Genomic DNA, 20,104 nt, shown 5'->3' with positions numbered 1-20,104 from the left:
TAAATACAAGATGTACCCCCCTAGAGAACGGCACAAACTTTTTGATTAGAGGCAGAACAAACGAAAGGATGAAGCCAGTACAATACCATAAAAGCCTCTGCAGCCAGTCTTTCTGAAACCCATACCTCTGCTTGCTGCTTAATAAAGAGTTATGCTGAGGTTTCAAAAGGAAAAGCACTCTACTGGTGTGTGCAATAGAAATGTGCTGGATGAGTTATTCACCAGTGAGCTTTCCTTCTCTGATTTCAGCCTGTGTTCTCCGGTGCTTTTTTTTGGTCTGTTTTCAAGTATTACCTATGCTATTCTGATCTAAAGAAACTGGTTCCCCCACTTCAGGAAGGCAGTTATCCCTTCCCCAGTGATTGAACCAAAATTGTTTAAGATCTTGAGGATGAGAGTGAAAACAGAGTGGTCCCTTTTCCCTGCAACTGCTTTACAGTCACATAGCTGTTGACCAAAGCTGGTGCTCTGCTGCAGCAGGACAATCGAAGGGATGAGGTCCTGAGTGTAGGACGTGGCAGCCAGTGGACTGCATTGCTGTAGGAAATATTCAAAGGAAAAACTGTGGCTGAACTTTAAAAGCAATTTTCAGACTAATGATGATATCTGTAGGTTTATGAGCCAAGGCAGTCTTTTAAAGTCAGTTTACATAACCCACAGAAACTGCCTTGTGGTGTGAGACCCGCTCAAAAGCCAGCCATAAGTGCAGCCTATGCGTACACCACACCTCAGAGGCTGCCAGGATAGGGGTAGTCATTCGTAAGTGTAGTGTTCCCTTCCCAGGGTCTGGTTCACATCTCTGGGGAAGCAAATGCAATCCTTCTAATTCCTTCAGTGCACCTTGGGACAAATTTGCACAAGGCTCAACAGGGTCTTGCTGTTGGCTGATACCATTTCATTTCAAATGATGACATTATTTGGCATTTCTTTTCAGTGTCACCGAGTATCTATGGCTCAGAGGACATATCTCAACTGACAGTAATTGAAGGGAGCCTGATAAGCCTGATATGTGAGTCCAGTGGCATCCCACCACCCAGTCTTACCTGGAAAAAGAAAGGTGAGTTACCATCTTTTGTCCATTTTATAAAATAAATGGAATAATTTTGATCTTGCAGCTCTTACTTTTTCCCGTGAACGTTTTAGCTAGTGTTTTCCAAGATGTTCCAGGCATACAGATATTTAAATGATCCGAATACTAAGTAGCATGAACTACCATAGAAGATTATTCCGTTCTCTCTAACTGACCTCTGCTTGGCTTAGGTCTCTTTATCCCTAAAGGTGTGCAAGGGAAGCACAGTGCAGAGATTCCTGAGCTGACTTAAAAATGGACGGTTTATATATGTCAGTGAAGCACTTATTCCCTCTGAACATGCTGATTTATTGCAGTGCAGCAAGACTGCATCTAGACTAATTTGAGGGTCCCAGGCGGCATGGCTGCGAGTCGTTGTGAAATACCGTGGTGCCGAGTTGGGTGTCTCTGTGATCTGCTGCGTGACATAGACGTATCCGCTCTTTTTGTGTCGGTTCTTGTGAAATTTGCAGCTGTTGGCACACTGCCAAGTGATGAAAATGCATCTAGTTATAGTAATCGCTTTTGGGGATTTACTGAACTTTTCTCTCATCTCAACTTAATATGTAGAGCGGGATGCACACCTTTTTGCTTTAGGGGTTGAAGTAATCATTGACGTTGTCTTAGGATTAAGTAGAACAAAGGAGCTATTTTTAACACATCCTCTTAAGCACGGACACTGTCAGAGATGGAGGATTAGACAAAGTTAAGATACCAAGCTCTTTCAGTATGGTGATTCTTCTGTTTTTGATCAGTCTTATCTATCTATGTTTTTCTGTAGGGCACAATTCAGTGTGCTTTGCGCCTACCATAATTAATTTTCGCCTGTGTAAAGAGCAGATTTTAATTACAGAACCCTTTTCTGCTATATGAAATTTTCTGAGAAAGTGAAGTTTATCAAGTTCTTTTTAAGTCCTGTCTCTTGGAAGCAAAAAAGGCACAACGTGATGTGCAGCAAAGCCACAGTGTATACAATTAAATGGCAAAAACTAAATTGAAACTGTTTGAACGTCTAGAAAGGCAGTTAGAAAGCTGTGCAAATTTGAAGAGTGCTAAATAGTCCAATTTTTCAGCATCTTGGAAATACAGTACACCTGTTCATGGAGAAGATTTTGAAAGATGTAAGTGAGAAAATGAAAACTCGGCTTGTAAGAATTTTTGGTGGGAGATGCGTTTTTTTCTGTGCTGAAGGCTCCCCAAGGTTTCTGAAGGTGAACAGAGGTGCCTAATCTTAGGTATCGAAGTTGGAGAATTCTGCTGAGAGAATATAATGTTATTTTGCTAGACTATGACTCGCATATTTCTGTTGAGGGTTTCCTGGATGGAAGGGTATGCATGTGTGCTATTTGATATAAAATACGCAGATGGTCCAAGTGCGTAGACTAAATTGCGTGCTTTTAAGATGCGCTACATTGGGTGTGCTAGGTGAGACCACTGCAAAGTGTTACGTACAGTTCTATTGATAATGTTGAATTTGCTGCTCAGTGGAAGTAGCTTTTTGACTGGGTGTACACCTGGTGAGAGTTACGGTTCTTTAGCTCAGGCAAGGCCGCTGTGTGTCTTGGAGGTCACCGATTGACAGGAAAAATCCTCAGAATCTGCCTAGCATGAAGTTTCCGATGTCCGGGAAAGCTCTGCTACAGCAGTTCTCACAACGACAACTGTGCATCTCGGTAATTTTTAAGAGAGCCAGCGGACCACCTGAGCAAGCTCCTTGCCATTCTCTGTGTTTTTATCTGAAAGAATGTGTCTTGCAGGCTCGCCTCTGGCGGCTGACCTCTCAGGAAGAGTGAGGGTACTGTCTGGAGGCAGGCAGCTACAGATTTCGATTGCCGAAAAGTCTGATGCGGCATCTTACACTTGCACGGCTTCCAACGTAGCTGGAAACGCAAAGAAAGAATACAGTTTGCAAGTATACGGTAGGTTACTGTGAAATATTCTGTTCATACTTTACCAGTTCTGATACAGAGTTACGTCGTGAAAGAGTTATCAGTATAGTGATGTTAAGCTGTAAGGTTTTCAAGGGTCTACATATAGGACAGTTGCAGGTACTTAGAGGAGAACGCTAAGTAATCAGAATTTTGACAGTTTGGAGTTGGAGATTGACCAAGGTACTGCATATACCTGTTGAAAGTGCATTTGACCACACATGGTCACAGGGGTGTGACCCTTTCAGGTAGTATGGTATTTTCTGCCACCAGACTGCAATAATGGTGACAGCTAGTCAAGCTCAGATTTTCCAGTTTTACTGCTAAGCCTGTAGTTCAGTAAGGCATGATGGAAAGTATTTTTAAATAATCCCATGAAAGGGAAAATCTTCAAAAATGTGTATGAATTGACAGAACTTCAGGAAGTTTTTTTTAATTTTAAGTTTGTCTCGTGTTTCCTTGTTTAAAATTGCCTATAAGCTATATTAAAAAGGACTTATACTTTACTGGGATGGAGGGGAGATTGTTTGTCTTTACTCAGCCCTGTGGAAAAAGTAATGACTTGCAGAGCGCCCCAGCTGAGTTGCCGTAAGTAATCCACAATAACTGGTCTTTTATTAAAATGCTGATCTGACAAACTTGGTTATTGTTCTGTTCAGATACAGGTGAAGATCCTGAAAGGTGACATCTGTTTGACTTCTCTTTCTCTTTCTTTCATAGTTCGCCCAACTATATTAAACAGTGGTAGCCACCCATCAGAAGTTACTGTCACCCAAGGAAATGAAATTTCCTTGGAGTGCAAGGTTCAGGGTATTCCAGAACCAGCAATAACATGGATGAAGGATGGCCGTCCCTTGGTCGGTGGAAGCGACAGAGAAATACTTCATGATGGTCGTTTTCTTCTACTGAAAAGTGCCCAGGTGTCGGACACCGGCCGCTATGTCTGTGTTGCTGTCAATGTGGCGGGGCTGTCTGACAGAAAATATGATTTAAACGTTCACGGTGAGTATGTGAGAAAAATGGAGGAGGCTTATCAGAAACAAATTGGGCCTTTAAGCTCACCCAAGAGCATTGAACAGAGTTGTGTACTTAAATATTCCAGTTACGCCTATTGCAGGCTTTCTACCTGATGCAATTTGAATTGCAAATCTATTGTAAAAATCCAAGGCCTATTTTACAACTCCTAAACTTTTTAATATCTTAACTTTGTCCCTGTTAATACTAATTGCCCCCCTACCCGCAGTTGCTCCATCTCCCAAGAGAACAGGATATGGTATAGTGTTATATATAACGCTGGGCTGAGTGTCGTGGTGTGGATTATTCTGTTGTGGGAGACAGAAATCAAAGTTTCACCAACAACACCCTGCTCATGGCCCCGATCTGAAGACAGTTGCCTGAGGATAGCTAGTATCTAATCCTCAAATTCTCTCATTTTTGCCCTCTCAGAATAATTTGAAGATGGCACCCGCAGCTAAAATGCATTTCAGTAATTGGACTTGATGGCATTTGTTACGGCATCCCATTATGTTACAGCCACTTTGATTCAGAGTGAGACTTCTCTTGCGTATGATTTCTTACACTTCATCAGGCACTGAATATTTGCGTTTTGAAAGGGTAAAGCCAAGAAAGAATGGGGCATTCAGGAGCTGCTGTACCGTTGAACCAGGACAGTGGATTATAGGGGTTTAGCGACGAGATTCTTCTGCAAATCCCACTATCACAGAGGCATACGAGGAGCTCTGTATAGTGGGGGCCACAGGCCGTGTCGTGCGCTGAAGTCTTATGAAGTAGGAAGGGTTGATCAGCAATCAGAACAACACTGGTTAGGATGAAAATAAACACAGGAACTCTATTGAAAACGAGATGCAAAAATTATTCAGCAACTCTTTTAGTCCTTTTACTTAGACTGTTTGCTGTGCTTCATTATTAAGCTTCTGAGTATTAAAAAGAAACTTCAAACCTCCTCAGTCTACTCGGAGGCTAGCAGATTTCAGTCCAGGCTTTCTGTTTTAACATATGAACTGTAGAACTACTTCCAAAATGGAATTATTCCTACTAGGAAAGAAGAGCCAAAATTAAATCTGTGGCAGTTATTTTGATCCATGAAAGGGGTTGTTCTCACCATTAGAAAAACGGTGCAACTCTGTCACTTTCCTTATTGTTTCTTTGGATAGTGGAAATGACAGTTAGTGCGGAGTGGGCAGAGCTATCAGAGACTGCTATTCATTAGGGATCTTAAGTCATGAAATAAGGTTAATAGTACTAATAGAATGAACTCTAAGATACTTTTGCCTTCTGGCTTTGTGGTGCTTTTAATTTTTCCTTGCCGTTCCACAAGAAAAATTTGTCATTAGTCTAATAAATGTCTCAGTTTTGTAGCTCCCCACTTATCAGGCCTAGCTTAACTTCAGTGAATTATTCTTTGGCTGAGAGAACGTTTTGAGACCAAAAGTAGTTTTTGTTTGGTCTGAAGCGTAGTTTTTCTTTACTTTTGTTCTGCAGTGCCCCCAAGTATCGCCGGTGACTTGCAGATGCCTGACAACATCAGCATTGTGGAGAAAAATCCCGTCTCTCTGATCTGTGAAGCTTCGGGAATTCCCCTGCCATCGATAACGTGGCTCAAGAACGGATGGCCTGTCACTGCCAACAGCTCAGTGAGAATCCTCGCAGGTACAAGAAACATTTAAGCTGTAGTGATTTTTTTTTTTGTTTTTTATTTTATTTTGAGGGCGGTAGTGAAGGACTCCACATCTGTAGAGCAGGTATTTCACGTGAGTGAAAGTTTGATTCAGTGATCCGTAAAGACAAGGAGAAAAAAGAAACCGTTATTCAGTACCAAGCTCTTCAGCAAATGGAATCAGATTGGCTGGAGCGTCTGATAAATGGCTGAAAGTAAGCTGTTTAGGCTGTTACCAAACTTTCCTTGTATGGGGCAAAGGTGTGGTAACTATTTGGGAATATGGTCTGTGATACAGAATAAACCGTACTGCTGGCTGTTAGTATGTATTGGTCCAGTGCTTATTTCCAGAAATAAGCAGCTTAGTGACATCTTACTTGGTCAATGTTGGTATGAATGAAGCATAATAGTGCATTAGCTCTCTCTCACTTGGTTTGTTTTTTCCACCTGCTCCTCTTCATATTGTTTTTCCCTTTAAGGATTAAAAATCTGAGAGCGAATGAATGCATACGACAGTGAATAAAACACACCTTGAATATCTGTGGGTCGCTTTATAAGAACAGTTGGAAACCTAATCATGAGCCTCAGAAATTAATGCATGTAAATATTTTCTGGCCTTGGAGCTGATTGAATCTGATCTTTTGAATATCTTCTTATAGAAGCCAAAAAAGGCAGTCAGTCAAGGACAGCACAGAACAAGCAGTTCATTGGCAAGAACCGTGTGAAATACAGCGATTCTAGGGAAACTTATGATAGGCGGGCAGAGAAACAGATCCCGTTTATCGGGGATCTTGACTTCCAAGCTGGAGTCGCCTACAAAGAACTAGTTCAGATACCTTTTATGTCAGTAGTAATTGATGGAGGTGTCCAAAATAGGAAGGGCTCAGTACCTGTTCCTGTAAACCACAGTCCTCCAGTGAGAGAGTGCTTGACTGGCAGCTACCATCATGTTAAAGCTTTGTGTTTACAATAGGAAATTGAGTTAGCCGCTCTTGAGATCGCAAATGGAAGAGATGTACCAAGCAAGCAGTAAGTTTTGCGTTGACTTTGTTTGAGGATCATCTTTTTGGTCTATGTCAAAGTAATTAAGTGCCCGGTGACGACTGAGATGTAGAGACAAAAGCTGAGATGTTTCTTTGATCTTGGGCGAGCCACTCGGAGCAGAGAGGGACTCTCACGAGAGTATGTTTCGATGAAGTTTCTAATACTTTGACGTAGCCGCGTGGAGCCAAGCCATCCAACAGCATGAACATGAGAAAACCATCAGAGAGGTAAATGGAACTAGGGTATTTTAGCGAAGACATGATTTGAAGCTGGAATTCGTGAGGTTTTTTCCCATCAGTGTAGGCTTGAACGTTACTGTAGGTAGTCCTGTTTTCTGTTTTCCCACTCTTATGCATGGCGCATGGAGAAAGGAGTGGGTGTCTGATAAAAATCTGAGTTGGTCTGCATTCCTTTTGTGTGAAGTTGCCCTCAACAAAAATAATTTCTTTTGGGGGTGATAGTTTCTCTTCTATCTGTTGATTTCTACACCCACGCTAACATCACCACCCTGACTGCAGACTTGGGAAGGGAGAGGCACAAAAAGATGTTTATTGTCTCTAATGTTAGAGGCCAGGGGGAGGAGGGGGGACACGACAGGCTAGAACTTGGTGCCTGTTTTTTCAGCAAACTTTGTGCTTTTGTGCAGTTCTTCAGAAAACTACGCTTTGTGGTAGTGAACTATGACCAACAGGGCATTTGGGATTTTGTTTGTGCTTGTACAGCTGTTTTAAAAAAAAAAAAAAAAAAGTAACAAACAAACAAACCCTTCAGCTAATATTTAAAAGGTAAAATACTTTGCCAAACAACATTTCAGGACTGTTGATTGAAAACATACTTGGCATTGCAGATGATTTAAATGTGTGGACACACTGTTGGCAACTTTGATGTCTATTAACTTGGATACTGTACTTAAATTTCCTTTTGATGATGTTCCATACCGATCCTTTACAAAAACCAAAAAGCTCCACCATGCCACATGTGCCATCCTTGCAGCCATGCACTAAGCTGCATGCTAGGTTTAGGAAGGAGAGAAGCTTTTATTAAGTTTTAGCTAAACGTAGAGAGTCATCTCCTGCCTCACCACTGGAGCTCCTGGTGTGTATGGTGTAACTCATGGACGGTTACACAGTCTCTTGCAGGTAGATGCCTACTTTGTTTTGCTTTTTATATGGCTTTACTCAGGATGGGGATAGGAGAAAGGAGCAGGGTGATACAAGGCTGTGAGAACTGAGCCCTCCTGAATCTTATAGGATGACCAGGTACACAAGTTTCTGGGATATATCCCACTAATGAGACTCTGCGGATATCCCCAGACAGGAGATGCATAGTTCAGAGGTGGTAAACTGTGTGGTAATGATTGCTAATGTGAGACCCGCTACTGAGGAAGCGGAAGAAGGTTGAAGGATGGCCATCACATTTGTTTTTACACTTAGCTGCTTGTTGATATGTTTTTGTGCTGTTCCTCTGCCAGAAAGGAAGCAAAGAGAAGATACTCTCTTAGGGAGAAGTGAGGACATTCTTGGTCCTTTGGTCAAACGTACTTGCAGATCTTCTCCTCTTTAAAGTAGCATGACCGTGCAACTGTGTCCTGACAACTGCTCTGCTATAGTGTTAGGAGAAAACGGTTACTCTAAAACACTGCAGGGAGACCGGTACTGTTGTCACCTGCTACTACTACTGGTGGCACGAGTAATACAAATGCTAAGGCGAGAGAAGTGGAACTTTACTCCTTCTCTGTGCACATGAAAGTATCTTTATGGGGGGGGGGTGTGTGTGTATGTACATGTATATACAAACAAACTTATTTTTACATATGCATATATATATACATACCTACACACATGCACATGCATATATATCTGTCTGTCTGATGAGGCTTTTTTTTCCCCCTTGGGCAGTCATCTACATCTTCAGGTAAAGCAAAGTACTCATGCAAGTGAGAGCCTTGCTGCCTTAGGCACTCTGTCTTCACAGTTTCCTGGGTAGAAGTACGTGCACAAACCCTGCGTGTTGCAAACACTGTGCCGGCTTCATCCACAGCACCAGCACTGCTCCAGTGGATTCGGTGTGCGCTGTACCCCGACATATATACATGCAGGAGCAGGCTGGATTGACTGCATGAACTCTGTAGGTGTGTCAGGAGCTTTCCAGAGAGCGCTCCGGTGGGTCTCTGACTTCTCCCAGAGATTCTGGGCAAATGTTTGCATCCCTCCAAGTTCCCTTGAATGTAATTTAAGGGGGAGAAGGAAGGGCTATATCAGGGTAATTTAGGAGCGTGGTAATTCAAAGGTTACTGACTTTGGCAGGAAGAACAGCGTGAGCAGGTCTGAAAGCACTGCGGATCTGAGGGCAGACCTACAGAGATGGTGGGGCACGAGTATGGGCAGTCAGTGGCTCCTCCTGCTTGTTCAACCAAACAGAGCACATTAGAGAGAGGGGAAATAAACCTGTACGTTTAAGCAAAATAGAAAAAAATCGGAGGAAACACAGACAATTGGGGAGCGTTTTGTTTGGCACGGGACTCTAATGATGGTATATTTTGGGGCTTTCCCCTCAGGGGGTAGGACGCTCCGTCTGACGCGCACAAGCGTAGAAGATGAAGGTCGGTATACCTGCGTAGTGACGAATGCTGCAGGAGAAGCGAGGAAGGAGTTTGACCTTTCTGTTCTGGGTAAGTATGCGATAATGTTTGTTACACTAGAAGAGGAAAGGAAAGGGGCCGTACTATGCACTTTGCCAATGTTTTAATAAGTACTCTGACAAAACATACCACCTTAGGAAAATTTTAGAAGAATTGCAGGTGATAATGTGGTCTGAGAAGCAGGTTTTAAAGAGAAGTCACTTTTACATGTGGATTGGCTGTACTTCTAATTTCTAAAATTAAGATTCTTCAGGCATAATTTAGAATAGCTGAGAGGTACTTCTGTTTTTTTGGGGAGAAGGAGGGGTATTTCGGAAGAGAAACTATGTCAACGTGACTCTGGCTTCAGTTACGTTGTTACTTCAGTCCGAAGGAAGCCTGGGGGATTCTGACAGCCGGCGTCCCGTCCTCTCTCCTGTTTCCCCTTGCTCATAGCTTTACCTCCCTTGGGTGTGATGAACAAGACGAATCAGATTATCGGTGAGCTGGAAAGCTGGGGTTTTGTTTTTTTCTTGGTCAGCTTAACTTTCAGCCAGATCAGTTCCCTTCTGATTCACTGCACAGCTTATAGATGCCATTACTGCTGAAAAGAAGATGACAGCAACGAGTGGACAGGGGAATAGCGCTATTTCTTTTGGCAGCAGCCTGATTTTAAACTGGCTTAACGTTGAAGGAAAACTGCAGCCCCAGGAAACCAAGTGAAAGTCATTCTGTGACTCTGTTGCACCTCATGTCGAACGCAGAGAGGTGCAACCCCATGGGATAGTACTTACGCATTAAAATCAGCAATACCCTGCAGCACGGGGTATAGAATTTATAGTTCAGCTGCCTGATGATAATGATCTGTTGAAACAAAGAGGTAAAAGCAAAGCCGAGACCTACAGTGAAACTGAAGAGCGGAGCTGGAATCTTTTTTGCAACGTGGAAATCTCTGATGCAGGGGAAACCTGCAGTCCAGTAGCGCTTTTGGTGCTGTAAACAAAATGTGGTAGTGGGTGATGCTGCTGACATGTTTAGACAAGCACTAATAAAGCAGACTCTTTACATGAGAACCTTTTAAAGGTATATAGACCCTCCAAAGTGTAATTTTGTCACATGGCTTACTTCTTAAACATTGTATTTCTCCCAGTAAATACTGCTTCTGGGCTGAGTAGCTATTTATTATTTCTACCAGTAATTACCAGGCCTAACGAAGGCTGTCTTAGAGCGTTACCGTGTAGAATTTGACTGTAAGTCTTTTCTCTAAGATGTAGAGCGCTATCTGTTTCCTTTTGCCTTCAGCTGACTTACGCGTGTAATAACTTCCATTCATGTCAGCTCAAGTTTATTTGATGAGCTCATGGAAGTGCAGATACGGCAGAATGGAAGAGATGGCCAAGCACCGAAAAGCCTTCATTGTTCTACTGTTTTCTTTGGAGGGTTTTAGCAGAAGGGTGTTTGTGAGGGTTCAGGGAACCTCTCCCGCATCGGCTTTGTTTGCCTTGAAGAAAAATGCTCGGTGAAGCCCGTTTCAAGTGGGCTAAGTGGAAAATTCCATTGTTCGGGCTTCGCTGCCCTCCTTCTCGGTAGTTTCTTTTTTTTCCTTTCTGGAGGAAAGTTACTGGAACGCGGGCTGATAGCGCCACAGAACGTGCACCCGCTCCCTGTAAACAGAAACCGCGCCGAAGCGTTCCCGTGTCTGCTTCGCTGAGCGGGTGTAGGAGGCGCAACAGGCAAGCCAGTTTGCATGGGGAGCTCCGTTACGTGTTTGCCAAATGTCTGGTGTGGCTATTTCTGAAATTAATACGCGTTGACAGTTGGCTCTGTTGTCTTGGGGCCAGAGCGATGCGTTGTCCTGCTAATTTATGACCAATGATTTTTGGCCTGACTTAGAAGTCCTGGCGTTTGCAGTTTTTAGGTTATATTTTCTGCCATCCAGTATCTCCGCTGATTGGTGTGTCTCTGCTACACAGAGCACGTTTGAACGGCAGAACCCACAGAAAAGTCGGTTTAGCATTGCGTGTGCAGTGACAGCAGGGAGTCCGATCACAGCTGCCTTGCGGGTGGGTAAGAGGGCCGGTACTGGCCACGTCTTCCTGCCCGCTGAATTCTGCTCTCCATCGTCGCGCCGTGCCCCCTGTCCGGGGGCCAGCTTTTAGCTGCTTGGAAATAAGTCTCGTCACCATTCCGGTCCTCGAGTGAGATGCAAACTTGTTTTAGCTTTGTGTTTTCTTCTCTTTCCTGTTTGTGCTAGTTGTCGGTATCAAAGATCGGATGTAACACATTGCTTTTCTCGGTAGACGGTGAATTCAGCCATCTTATTTTTCCTTGATTCTGCCTGTGATTCTTATTTTTATAAAACTTTTGCTTCCAACTTACTGGTAGGTCACAAATAAGCTGTTAAGTATATTTTACTTTGTCTCTTTTTAAGCCATCTATCTAAGCTGCTGGTAGTTTGCATTTTGTAGGATTATTGAAGAACAGTATCTGGCTCTCTCGTCCATTATTATTGTGACAAAACTACAGAAAATCTTGGAGGTTTGGTCTGTTTTTCTTATAACTGCAGGGCTTCCTTTTCAACCTGTGTACTCCGTGCCTACTTTGATTCCTAGCGCCCTCTTCTTTTGTCTCGACTCTACAAACCCCCCCTCTACTTTGAAAAGAATGATTGATGATCTCTCTTAGCACTAAAATTATTTGCTTCGCGTTTCTCCCATGTAATGTGTAAAGTATGTGGGTCCAAAGGGCTGTTGACCAACATGTTCACAGTCTGACCCTGTCAACACTGAAATGTTTAGTCTCCTTCATCCAATCGGACATTAGTCTGTGTAGTCCCATTGACCACGATCATTTGGAAGCGTGTCATCAAATGGTCAATCATGCAGTAGGATGTTTCCTGTACTGAGTAAACTATTTTGGATGTGGATAGGTATTTTAATGGTATAGTTTTGCCTTTTATTTCCCCAGAGAAACAGAGTTTATATCACTGCAGGATGCCTTTAGGCTCATAATTTGTCTGTCTGCCTGTATGGAATTAGCTATATTAGTTTGAAATGTATGCCTTTGCACAACATCCACTTATTGATAATCTACTATATTGCTTTTACTGTGCTGGTAAGAAAAAAAAAAAAAAAAGTATGTGAACAAACGAATTTCTTCTGCCTGAATTTTTTTTTTTTTCAATCAGTTCTTTCCCTAGAGTCCTAGCTAGATGCTTTCAATTACCGTTGGAAAACAAGCAGCTCTTAAACTTAAGCGCGTGGCTTTGAACAAATAAATCGCTAGCTTCGTAATATGGGAGATAGAATTTGTTCACAAACTTATAAAACCTGCTGGTGCATAAAGTCAAACCTGGCCACGCTAACAATAGAAGGGCACGCTACCGCTGCTTGTCATCTATTGCCCTGTTGACCATACTCAAAAGCGTAAGGAATGCACCTTCTCAGTACCCTGAGTATCGCTCTAGCTCTGAAGAGACAGCAAGGTGAGTATATTATGGATCTGTGGTCCTGTCTTACCCTTTGCATGGAGCAGTGTGGTTAAGAGGCGCAGACCAGAATGCAAAACCTCCCGAGAGTGTTGTCTGGGCAGGTTAGCTGTACGCTGGCTCACATCTGGACCTGTCTCTGGTAGATCTGACTGAGCCGTTCGTTGATTGAGGCGCTTAAAGGAAGCGTACCCTCAGACGTTGCCTTTGCTGTGTTTGAATTGGTTGTAAGGAATACTCTGATCACAGAATCACAGAATGGTTGAGGTTGGAAAGGACCTCTGGAGATCATCGACCAACGGCCCTGCTCAAGCAGGATCACCTAGAGCACGTTGTCCAGGACCCTATCCAGACAGCTTTTAAGTATCTCTAACGACGGAGATATTTGATATTGATATTGTCTTTTTGTCTGTCTGCAGTGCCTCCAGGGATTGTGGGTGAAAATAAACTGGAAGATGTGAAAGTGAAAGAGAAGCACAGTGTCACCCTTACCTGTGAAGTGATAGGTAAAAGTATACTGTATTACTTATCTTCAGTGATCAAACCTACAGTGTCAAGCATCGCTGGTTCTGTTTTAAATGGAATTTTCAAACCAGTGGAAATTTTTAATTTAAGATTCAACCTTAGTACATGTAGCAGGAGTTAAGCCATCCGTGTATAAAACTTGTATAAAATGTAACCGAGAGGATAGTGCTGTGATATTTCTGCTCTAAAACCCTGTAGAATTTAGGAGGTGTGAATTACTTCAGAAGGCTCCAAGAGTAGGATATGTATTCCAAAGTATCTCCCTACAGGATATATCTTAAGAGAACGTCTGCAACTGTATTTTTCTGTTATTCAGCAGTCTTGGAATGTTCTAGAGGCTATGGAGAAACTAATATTTGCAATTTTCTGTGATTCATTAAGGGAACCCTGTACCACAGATCGCTTGGATAAAGGATGGGCAGCCTCTGCTTGAGGGTGAAGATCACAAGTTTCTATCCAGTGGGCGTTTTCTGCAAATCAGCAATGCTCAAGTCACTGATACAGGGAGATATACATGTATTGCATCCAATGCAGCTGGAGATAAGAGCAAAAGTTACAGTCTTAATGTACTTGGTAAGAGAAGCTGTACTGGCTCTTGCAGAAAAAGTATTAATCTCAAGAAGAACCAGATAGTCACATTGGGATTTTATAGCACTTCATTTATAGCACTGTGTACATTGCCTGACTACGGTTAAACTTTTATAGCTTTCTAATTGATAAATAATAGTAGTTCAATAGAAACATAGCAGTTTTATGCTTTAGTAAATATGGAGCTTGAGCAGGACGTTATCTGTATGGAATGAACAGGACAGTTCGTTGGCTTACTGCGCGTCAGGGAAGGAAAATCTGAAGAGCACTTTTCAAGTTGTGGCCTTTGTAAAAGGCTGAAACCATCTGCAGTTTGCTTTTTTCATGATGGTTTTTGTATAACCTATTGCAAACATTGGAGAGGGTGTTATTCGTATCTGCATTTCCTAGGCTCATACCTCCTACCAATCTGCTGCTCTCAGGAGGATCAAGCAGTGTGTCTGCTGGCCACTGCACAAGAGCAGACCCCTGGGAGATGGGAGCCAAGTGGCTGGCTTTTTTGTGGCCTGTTGGCCAGATGAATGTTAACTGATTTCCACGTGCCTAGGAGGAATGCCCCTCAGCTATTTAAGGCTCGAACCAAGTTCCTAGACTGGCTATTCAATGGAAAACTGGCTTTCCGTAGAGTTCCTTTCTCCAGATAATGATTTTGCTGCTCCTAGTGTCCCCAACCATTGTGGGTGCAGACAGCCATGGAAGTGCAGAAGACGTCACTGTTATCCTCAATAGCCCGACATCCCTAGTTTGTGAGGCGTATTCCTATCCGCCGGCTACAATCACTTGGCTGAAAGACAGCAATCCTATAGAATCAAACAGAAATATCCGCATTTTGCCAGGTAAATACTTTTATTTGTTCTTGGGAAGCAATGTAGTACCTTATTATTTTATTGTTTAGTTACTGTTGCAGAATTTTTTTGATAAATCTAAGACTGTATTACGTGCCATATTTTGCACTTTTGTGGCACTTTCCATTCCAGTATCTCTTAAGTGCTTTACAATTAACTGATTAACTCCTTGTATTTTTTTGTATTCAGATATTTATCTTCTTGTTCTGTAGAGCTAAATGATGGCAAGAAGTGTTCACTGGAGTTGCTAACGAATGTAAATAACTTGAAATTCAGTGTGGAAATGAGCTGGGTGGGGTGGAAAGAGATAAGAGCAACAAAGTTAATAAAAATGAGATGGCATTTTCCTAAGTTATTAGTAGTTTGCCATTTTTCTTTCTGTGGAGTAGCTCTTATCTAGCACATCTGCGGAGGTGGGAAATAGGAAAAAGCTTCACTGGTAACACTGAAGTAACGTGGATGAACGAGTAGTGTAGTATTGTCAACTGCAAACGTTCAGAGGAAAAATGAGTATTATTAATAGCTAGGAATTGAATTACTACATTGGGGGACAATTTCTAGGAATGCAGTCTGAAAAGAGCTGCAGCCAGATGAAATAGTGACTCATCTCTGAGAATGCAGACAATATAAATCATAAATAAACAGGGTGCTATGGGAAGGAAGTTGATGGATGTCAAAGTTGTAGAGGCCACCTAAAATCTTAAATCCTACCGATTCATTTACGTTTGATATAGTAGCTGTTGCTTCTATCCATTTTCCAGAGAGAGTTAAGAGCCTCTTTTATATGAAGTACTGCACTGAAACAAAACCAGTTTAGAGGCTCATGTCCACCCCTGTATGTTCAGCGGTCTGTCTCAATGCTTGTGCTTCCTTTCCCTTTTTCTGAGTGTAGTGCAGAACCCTGTCTAAAGACCTTCAGGACAGTTCTGCGTGACAGAACTGTTAACAAAATTCTCCGAGCATCCAGAAGCAGAGAGTTGCGTTCCAAAGCGCTTCTGCAAATTATGCACTCATTTACTGCATAGTATACCTGGTAACATGTGTTGAGTTTGTTGTGCTCATCTAAGGGCGAAATTTGGCCTCGAGGATTAAAAACATGCTGCAGAAGCCATTTAAATAATTGGCAAGCAAAAGTATAACATGGATGCTATTAAGGGACGGTCTCTTTTGGCAGGTGGTCGAACCCTGCAGATTCTAAATGCGCAGGAGGACAACGCTGGAAGGTATACCTGCATAGCCACAAATGAGGCTGGAGAAAGTTTGAAACACTATGAAGTGAAAGTCTACAGTAAGGAAACACTCCCAGTATCAATTTGTTTGCATTCTTCCGTTTTTGTCCTTTGCAGTGTTATTTATCCTGGAACACAAGGATTTTTGAGGCAGCTGTTAGTGGCCTTGTTTAGCTAACACCTGCGTTGGCTGATTGCGATGACATTGACTGGAGAGAGGCGCTGGGAAAGTTTGCTGCTGCATCCTTTATAAGTGCTCAAGTTGGCCAAAAATCTTTGTATCACCCAGGGAAAGACATTTAAGTTATGATGAACTCTAGTTTCTGCTGTAATTTTTCCAGTTACGATGTTCAAATCAGATGGATGCTGCACAGTGGGAGACTTGAGGAAAGAATCTCAAGAGCATAGGAGCTATTTTTAAAAAATGGGATGCATGGGCAGGTGTGCAAAAACAAAACAAAACAAAACAAAAAAACCCCCCCTGGAATCTAATGGAAAACTTTGTTGAGTAAGGTGAAACAGGAGGATTCTATTTTTATATCCTTCCATAAAACACCATATGCACAAAAGCTTTCCCAGTCAAGGTTTCCTGTCAGCACTCTGTCCTTTGGGCATCTGTGCCTAATAGTCTGTTTTAATGCGCAACCTCTTCGTTATGGGCTCAGTCAAACGTGGCTTCTCATTTTGTTTTTTATTTGCTCATCTTTTAGTTTGAATTGGAGTTTGGGTTGCTTCCTCACAGTAACAGTGCTGTTATGTTAATTGTGCTGTTACACTAAGTCCCTAATAAAGCCCCATTGGAGTAGGAATAATGAGAAGGTTACAGAGGGGCTCATTATCAATGTATAGCTCTATAGCAAGATCAGTGCCCCTCCCCATCCCCCCCAAAAGCCCTTACAGCTGCCAGTTGTTGTGGTACTGTAAGCGTCGGGGAGAATGTTAAGTTTCCTATTGAGAAAAGAATGGAAAACGCTTGCAAAATTATAAAATAACGTAAAAGCTATTATGAGATCAAGGCGGGGGGTTGTTTAAGAATGTTGAAACATTCTGTTTTCATTCTGATTTAGAAAAAAACAAGATTTTGCAACACTGGGGTTTTCAATGGAATGGAAATTCTGAGTTTTGACCAGCTGCTCTCAGTGTGGACTTTAGTTCAGACATATGTTTCTGAGAATATTTATTTCCTTTAAAATGGTTTTTGATGACTGCAGTACATGGAACTTTGTAGAATTCAAGCCAAACACCTAATAAAGGGATATAGCTAGGTGAGGCCCTGGTCAGGTTTGCATGTCTAAAAATGTTGCACGCTGCTGTCTTGTGTTAGCCCAGCTGCGTGAAAGAGGCAGATTATAGGGGGAATGCACTTGCTTGCCCTGAGCTTATCGTAACGGTTTTCCCTGTGTACGACTAACTTTAAAATGCTGCTGAAGACAGCGAGTCAAGGAGGTCTCTCTCACTTCCTTTGTTTTTGTGCAGTTCCACCCACCATTAACAAAGGGGGTATCTCAGGGATGGGTGTCTCTCCTAAAGAAGTGAAGATCAAAGTAAACCACAGCCTTATCCTGGAGTGCGAAGCTCACGCGGTTCCTGCTGCTGCCATCAGCTGGTACAAGGATGGACAGGCTAGTCACAGCTTAATTCCTTCTAATGGGTGCATGTCACGCAGAAACAACTGCATAGTCACTGTCACTATTAAGGAACGTTTACATGGTGTGACAGGCTCACTCGCACTGCTGAAGTCGGTAGGAAGTCATCTTCTCACAGTCCCGCTGGCAGGATCTCCCCTCTCAATGTCTTACGTCTTAGGAAATTTGCTGTTGGCCACACCTCTGCAAATTGACACCCTTGGGTTTTTGGGGGTGCGTGGCAGTACAACTGAGTCATGAGTGCTGAAGTTTCGCGGACCCAACGCTGGTGTGTTTGTTTAAGTGGGAGGGCTCTGCCTAGAAGTAGCACCCCAGGGCATTACCACATGCTGCTTTGCCTTTTGTGTAGATTCCCCAAAAGCCCTGTTGCAGAATGGCCCCGTGCTTGGTTGCTCTTGTGCTGCCCTTGCAGAAGTTGGCTGGCAGAGCTCACAAAGCCACAAAGGCATCTGGATCCTCTGCAAAGGGGAAATTTGGTGTGGTGCCTGCCACACACAGTCTTTGCAGGAATATCAGGCTGCAGGATAAGCAGTTTTGACACGTGATGCCACAGAATCTTATTGTTGTGCACTCTGTTGGAGGGTGGCTGTAAATAAAAAAGAGAAGGTACAACTCTCCTGCACGAAAGGAAAGCATACCATCTCTCCTTTTAGCTGTTCTTGGCAGGGTACCTCTGTCACGTATCACGTGGCAGACTGCCGCACCTGTGGAGCTGAACCAGCTCTTCCTAGATTTACCAAGCGGGCAGAGGCTTGGTGTCGGAGAGACGGTGTATGCACTGTCTGTGTGTTTCTTATGTTGCTCCTGGGAAAATGGCTTTCAGGCCTATCTGTGGACTGACTTAATTGTTCCCCTGCAGGCCAGGCGTTGAGTGCTGACTCCCTAATGTGTTTCTTTTTCACTACTGAGAGATACAGACTGCGTGACTGTGGTGTCCGCTGTCATGTGTGATGTAACTCTCGGGCACAGGAACGTCTAATCTGTGTATCTCTGGATGGCTGCTGAAAGGAGTCATCCTTCCCTCCGCATCAGTTTTGTGTTCCCACCCTGTCCTTGCTGGGCAGCGGATCTAATGGTCGTGTGGCTGAGTTAGGTGTGGTTTTTTTCAGCTGATAGAAGACTGATAGTTTTACGTGTGTAGGTTTTCCATCAGTGCAGCTACTTGGCCGGTAAGGTTAGCAATTGAATCGGATATTATCAGAGTCCCTGCGTGATGGAGATGGCACTGCTCCTTTCAGCAGAAGCTTACAGATGGGGTTAGGTGTGATTTAAAACTACATTTACATCCTTTAGGATTTAAATCCTCCGTAGGACACCAGCTACCAAGATCAGAAAGGTCAAAACAGTGATTAAAAGAAAACTCTCTCTTGGACTAAGGGCTTGGGGCTTGATCAGGGTTACTCCAGGAGGAAGAGCTTTTGGGCTGAGGGAGAGGAGAGACAGATAGACAGCTGGGCTTGCTCCTGTCAGGAGAACGAAAGTTTTGCTTCCCTTGCGCCACCCGTGGCCAAAACTGCCATCCCAGGGATAACTGGTTTAGGACCATGTCCTGTGTGGTCAGCTTCAGTAATGCGGTGTCCTAGGCAATTGCTTTCTTTGCATAGATTGAAAGTGGGCCTTGCTAGCAGAGTTAACAATAATGGAAAGGTGATCTGCTGTTAGCGCAGCAGAGGGAATACTAAAAGAAAAATAAGAGTATGTTCTTACTCCTGGTGTACTTAGGGATTTTGAAGCAATCTGAATTTGACCAGGAGAGAGGTGATGTCATTTTACTTCCACAAACACAGCTAATTCTAGTATCGGTTTTGCATAGTATTAACGTACATGTAAAATTACATTACAGCCTCTTAAACCAGATGATCATGTCCTTATCCAAGCCAGTGGTCGTACTCTGCAGATTAAGGAGGCTCAGGTAGCAGATACTGGTCGTTTTACTTGTCTGGCATCTAACGTTGCTGGAGAGGATGAAATGGAATTTGATGTAAATATCCAAGGTAAACAGAGTTCAGTTTACAAAATTCTTATTTTCTGGTAATCTCAGCCTCGTTTTCTAATGCGCTGGGGTGTTGGAATTGTTTATAATTTTGTATCGTTTAGACCAAGTCTGCTTGATCTAATCCAATACTTCTGTGTTTTGCGGTGTAAAATATTCTGTGTGACGTTTATTACATGTTCCATATGTTCATGAACGACAGCGTCTGATTGTTTTCATTCTCATGTGATACATGCAACGTTTCTGAAGTCAATGGAATGACTTTTAGCTCTGATCTTCCTCTCAATTTTATTAAAAAAAAAAAAAAAAAAGGTTTAGAGTTAGCTTAAACTAAGACATCATGTTTCTTATCTGTATTGAGTAGTACCTAGATGCCCCAGACATGAGCATCCTGTTGGCCTACACCCTGTCTGTAAATACGAGAAGACAACCATTAGTCAGTTTGGAAAATGT

General features: G+C 42.8%; 1 protein-coding gene across 7 annotated transcripts in view; it reads left to right on the top strand.

Annotated features, from left to right (window-relative positions):
* Positions 1-20,104, top strand: part of HMCN1 (hemicentin 1) — a 252,628-nt gene that overhangs the window by 176,338 nt on the left and 56,186 nt on the right. For all 7 annotated transcript variants that reach the window (XM_068953529.1, XM_068953530.1, XM_068953525.1 and 4 more), the window contains 11 exons: positions 935-1,057; positions 2,827-2,988; positions 3,718-3,999; positions 5,500-5,667; positions 9,276-9,389; positions 13,245-13,331; positions 13,732-13,923; positions 14,601-14,774; positions 15,958-16,071; positions 17,489-17,634; positions 19,502-19,652. In XM_068953529.1, the coding sequence (XP_068809630.1) occupies positions 935-1,057; positions 2,827-2,988; positions 3,718-3,999; positions 5,500-5,667; positions 9,276-9,389; positions 13,245-13,331; positions 13,732-13,923; positions 14,601-14,774; positions 15,958-16,071; positions 17,489-17,634; positions 19,502-19,652 (1,713 nt within the window). The remainder of the gene's footprint in view (positions 1-934; positions 1,058-2,826; positions 2,989-3,717; positions 4,000-5,499; positions 5,668-9,275; positions 9,390-13,244; positions 13,332-13,731; positions 13,924-14,600; positions 14,775-15,957; positions 16,072-17,488; positions 17,635-19,501; positions 19,653-20,104) is intronic.

Source organism: Struthio camelus, chromosome 8 (genome assembly GCF_040807025.1).
Source record: "Struthio camelus isolate bStrCam1 chromosome 8, bStrCam1.hap1, whole genome shotgun sequence".
Taxonomy (NCBI): Eukaryota; Metazoa; Chordata; class Aves; order Struthioniformes; family Struthionidae; genus Struthio; species Struthio camelus.
The sequence above is the reverse complement of the archived record's forward strand: the minus strand, read 5'-3'. Positions and strand labels throughout refer to the sequence as shown.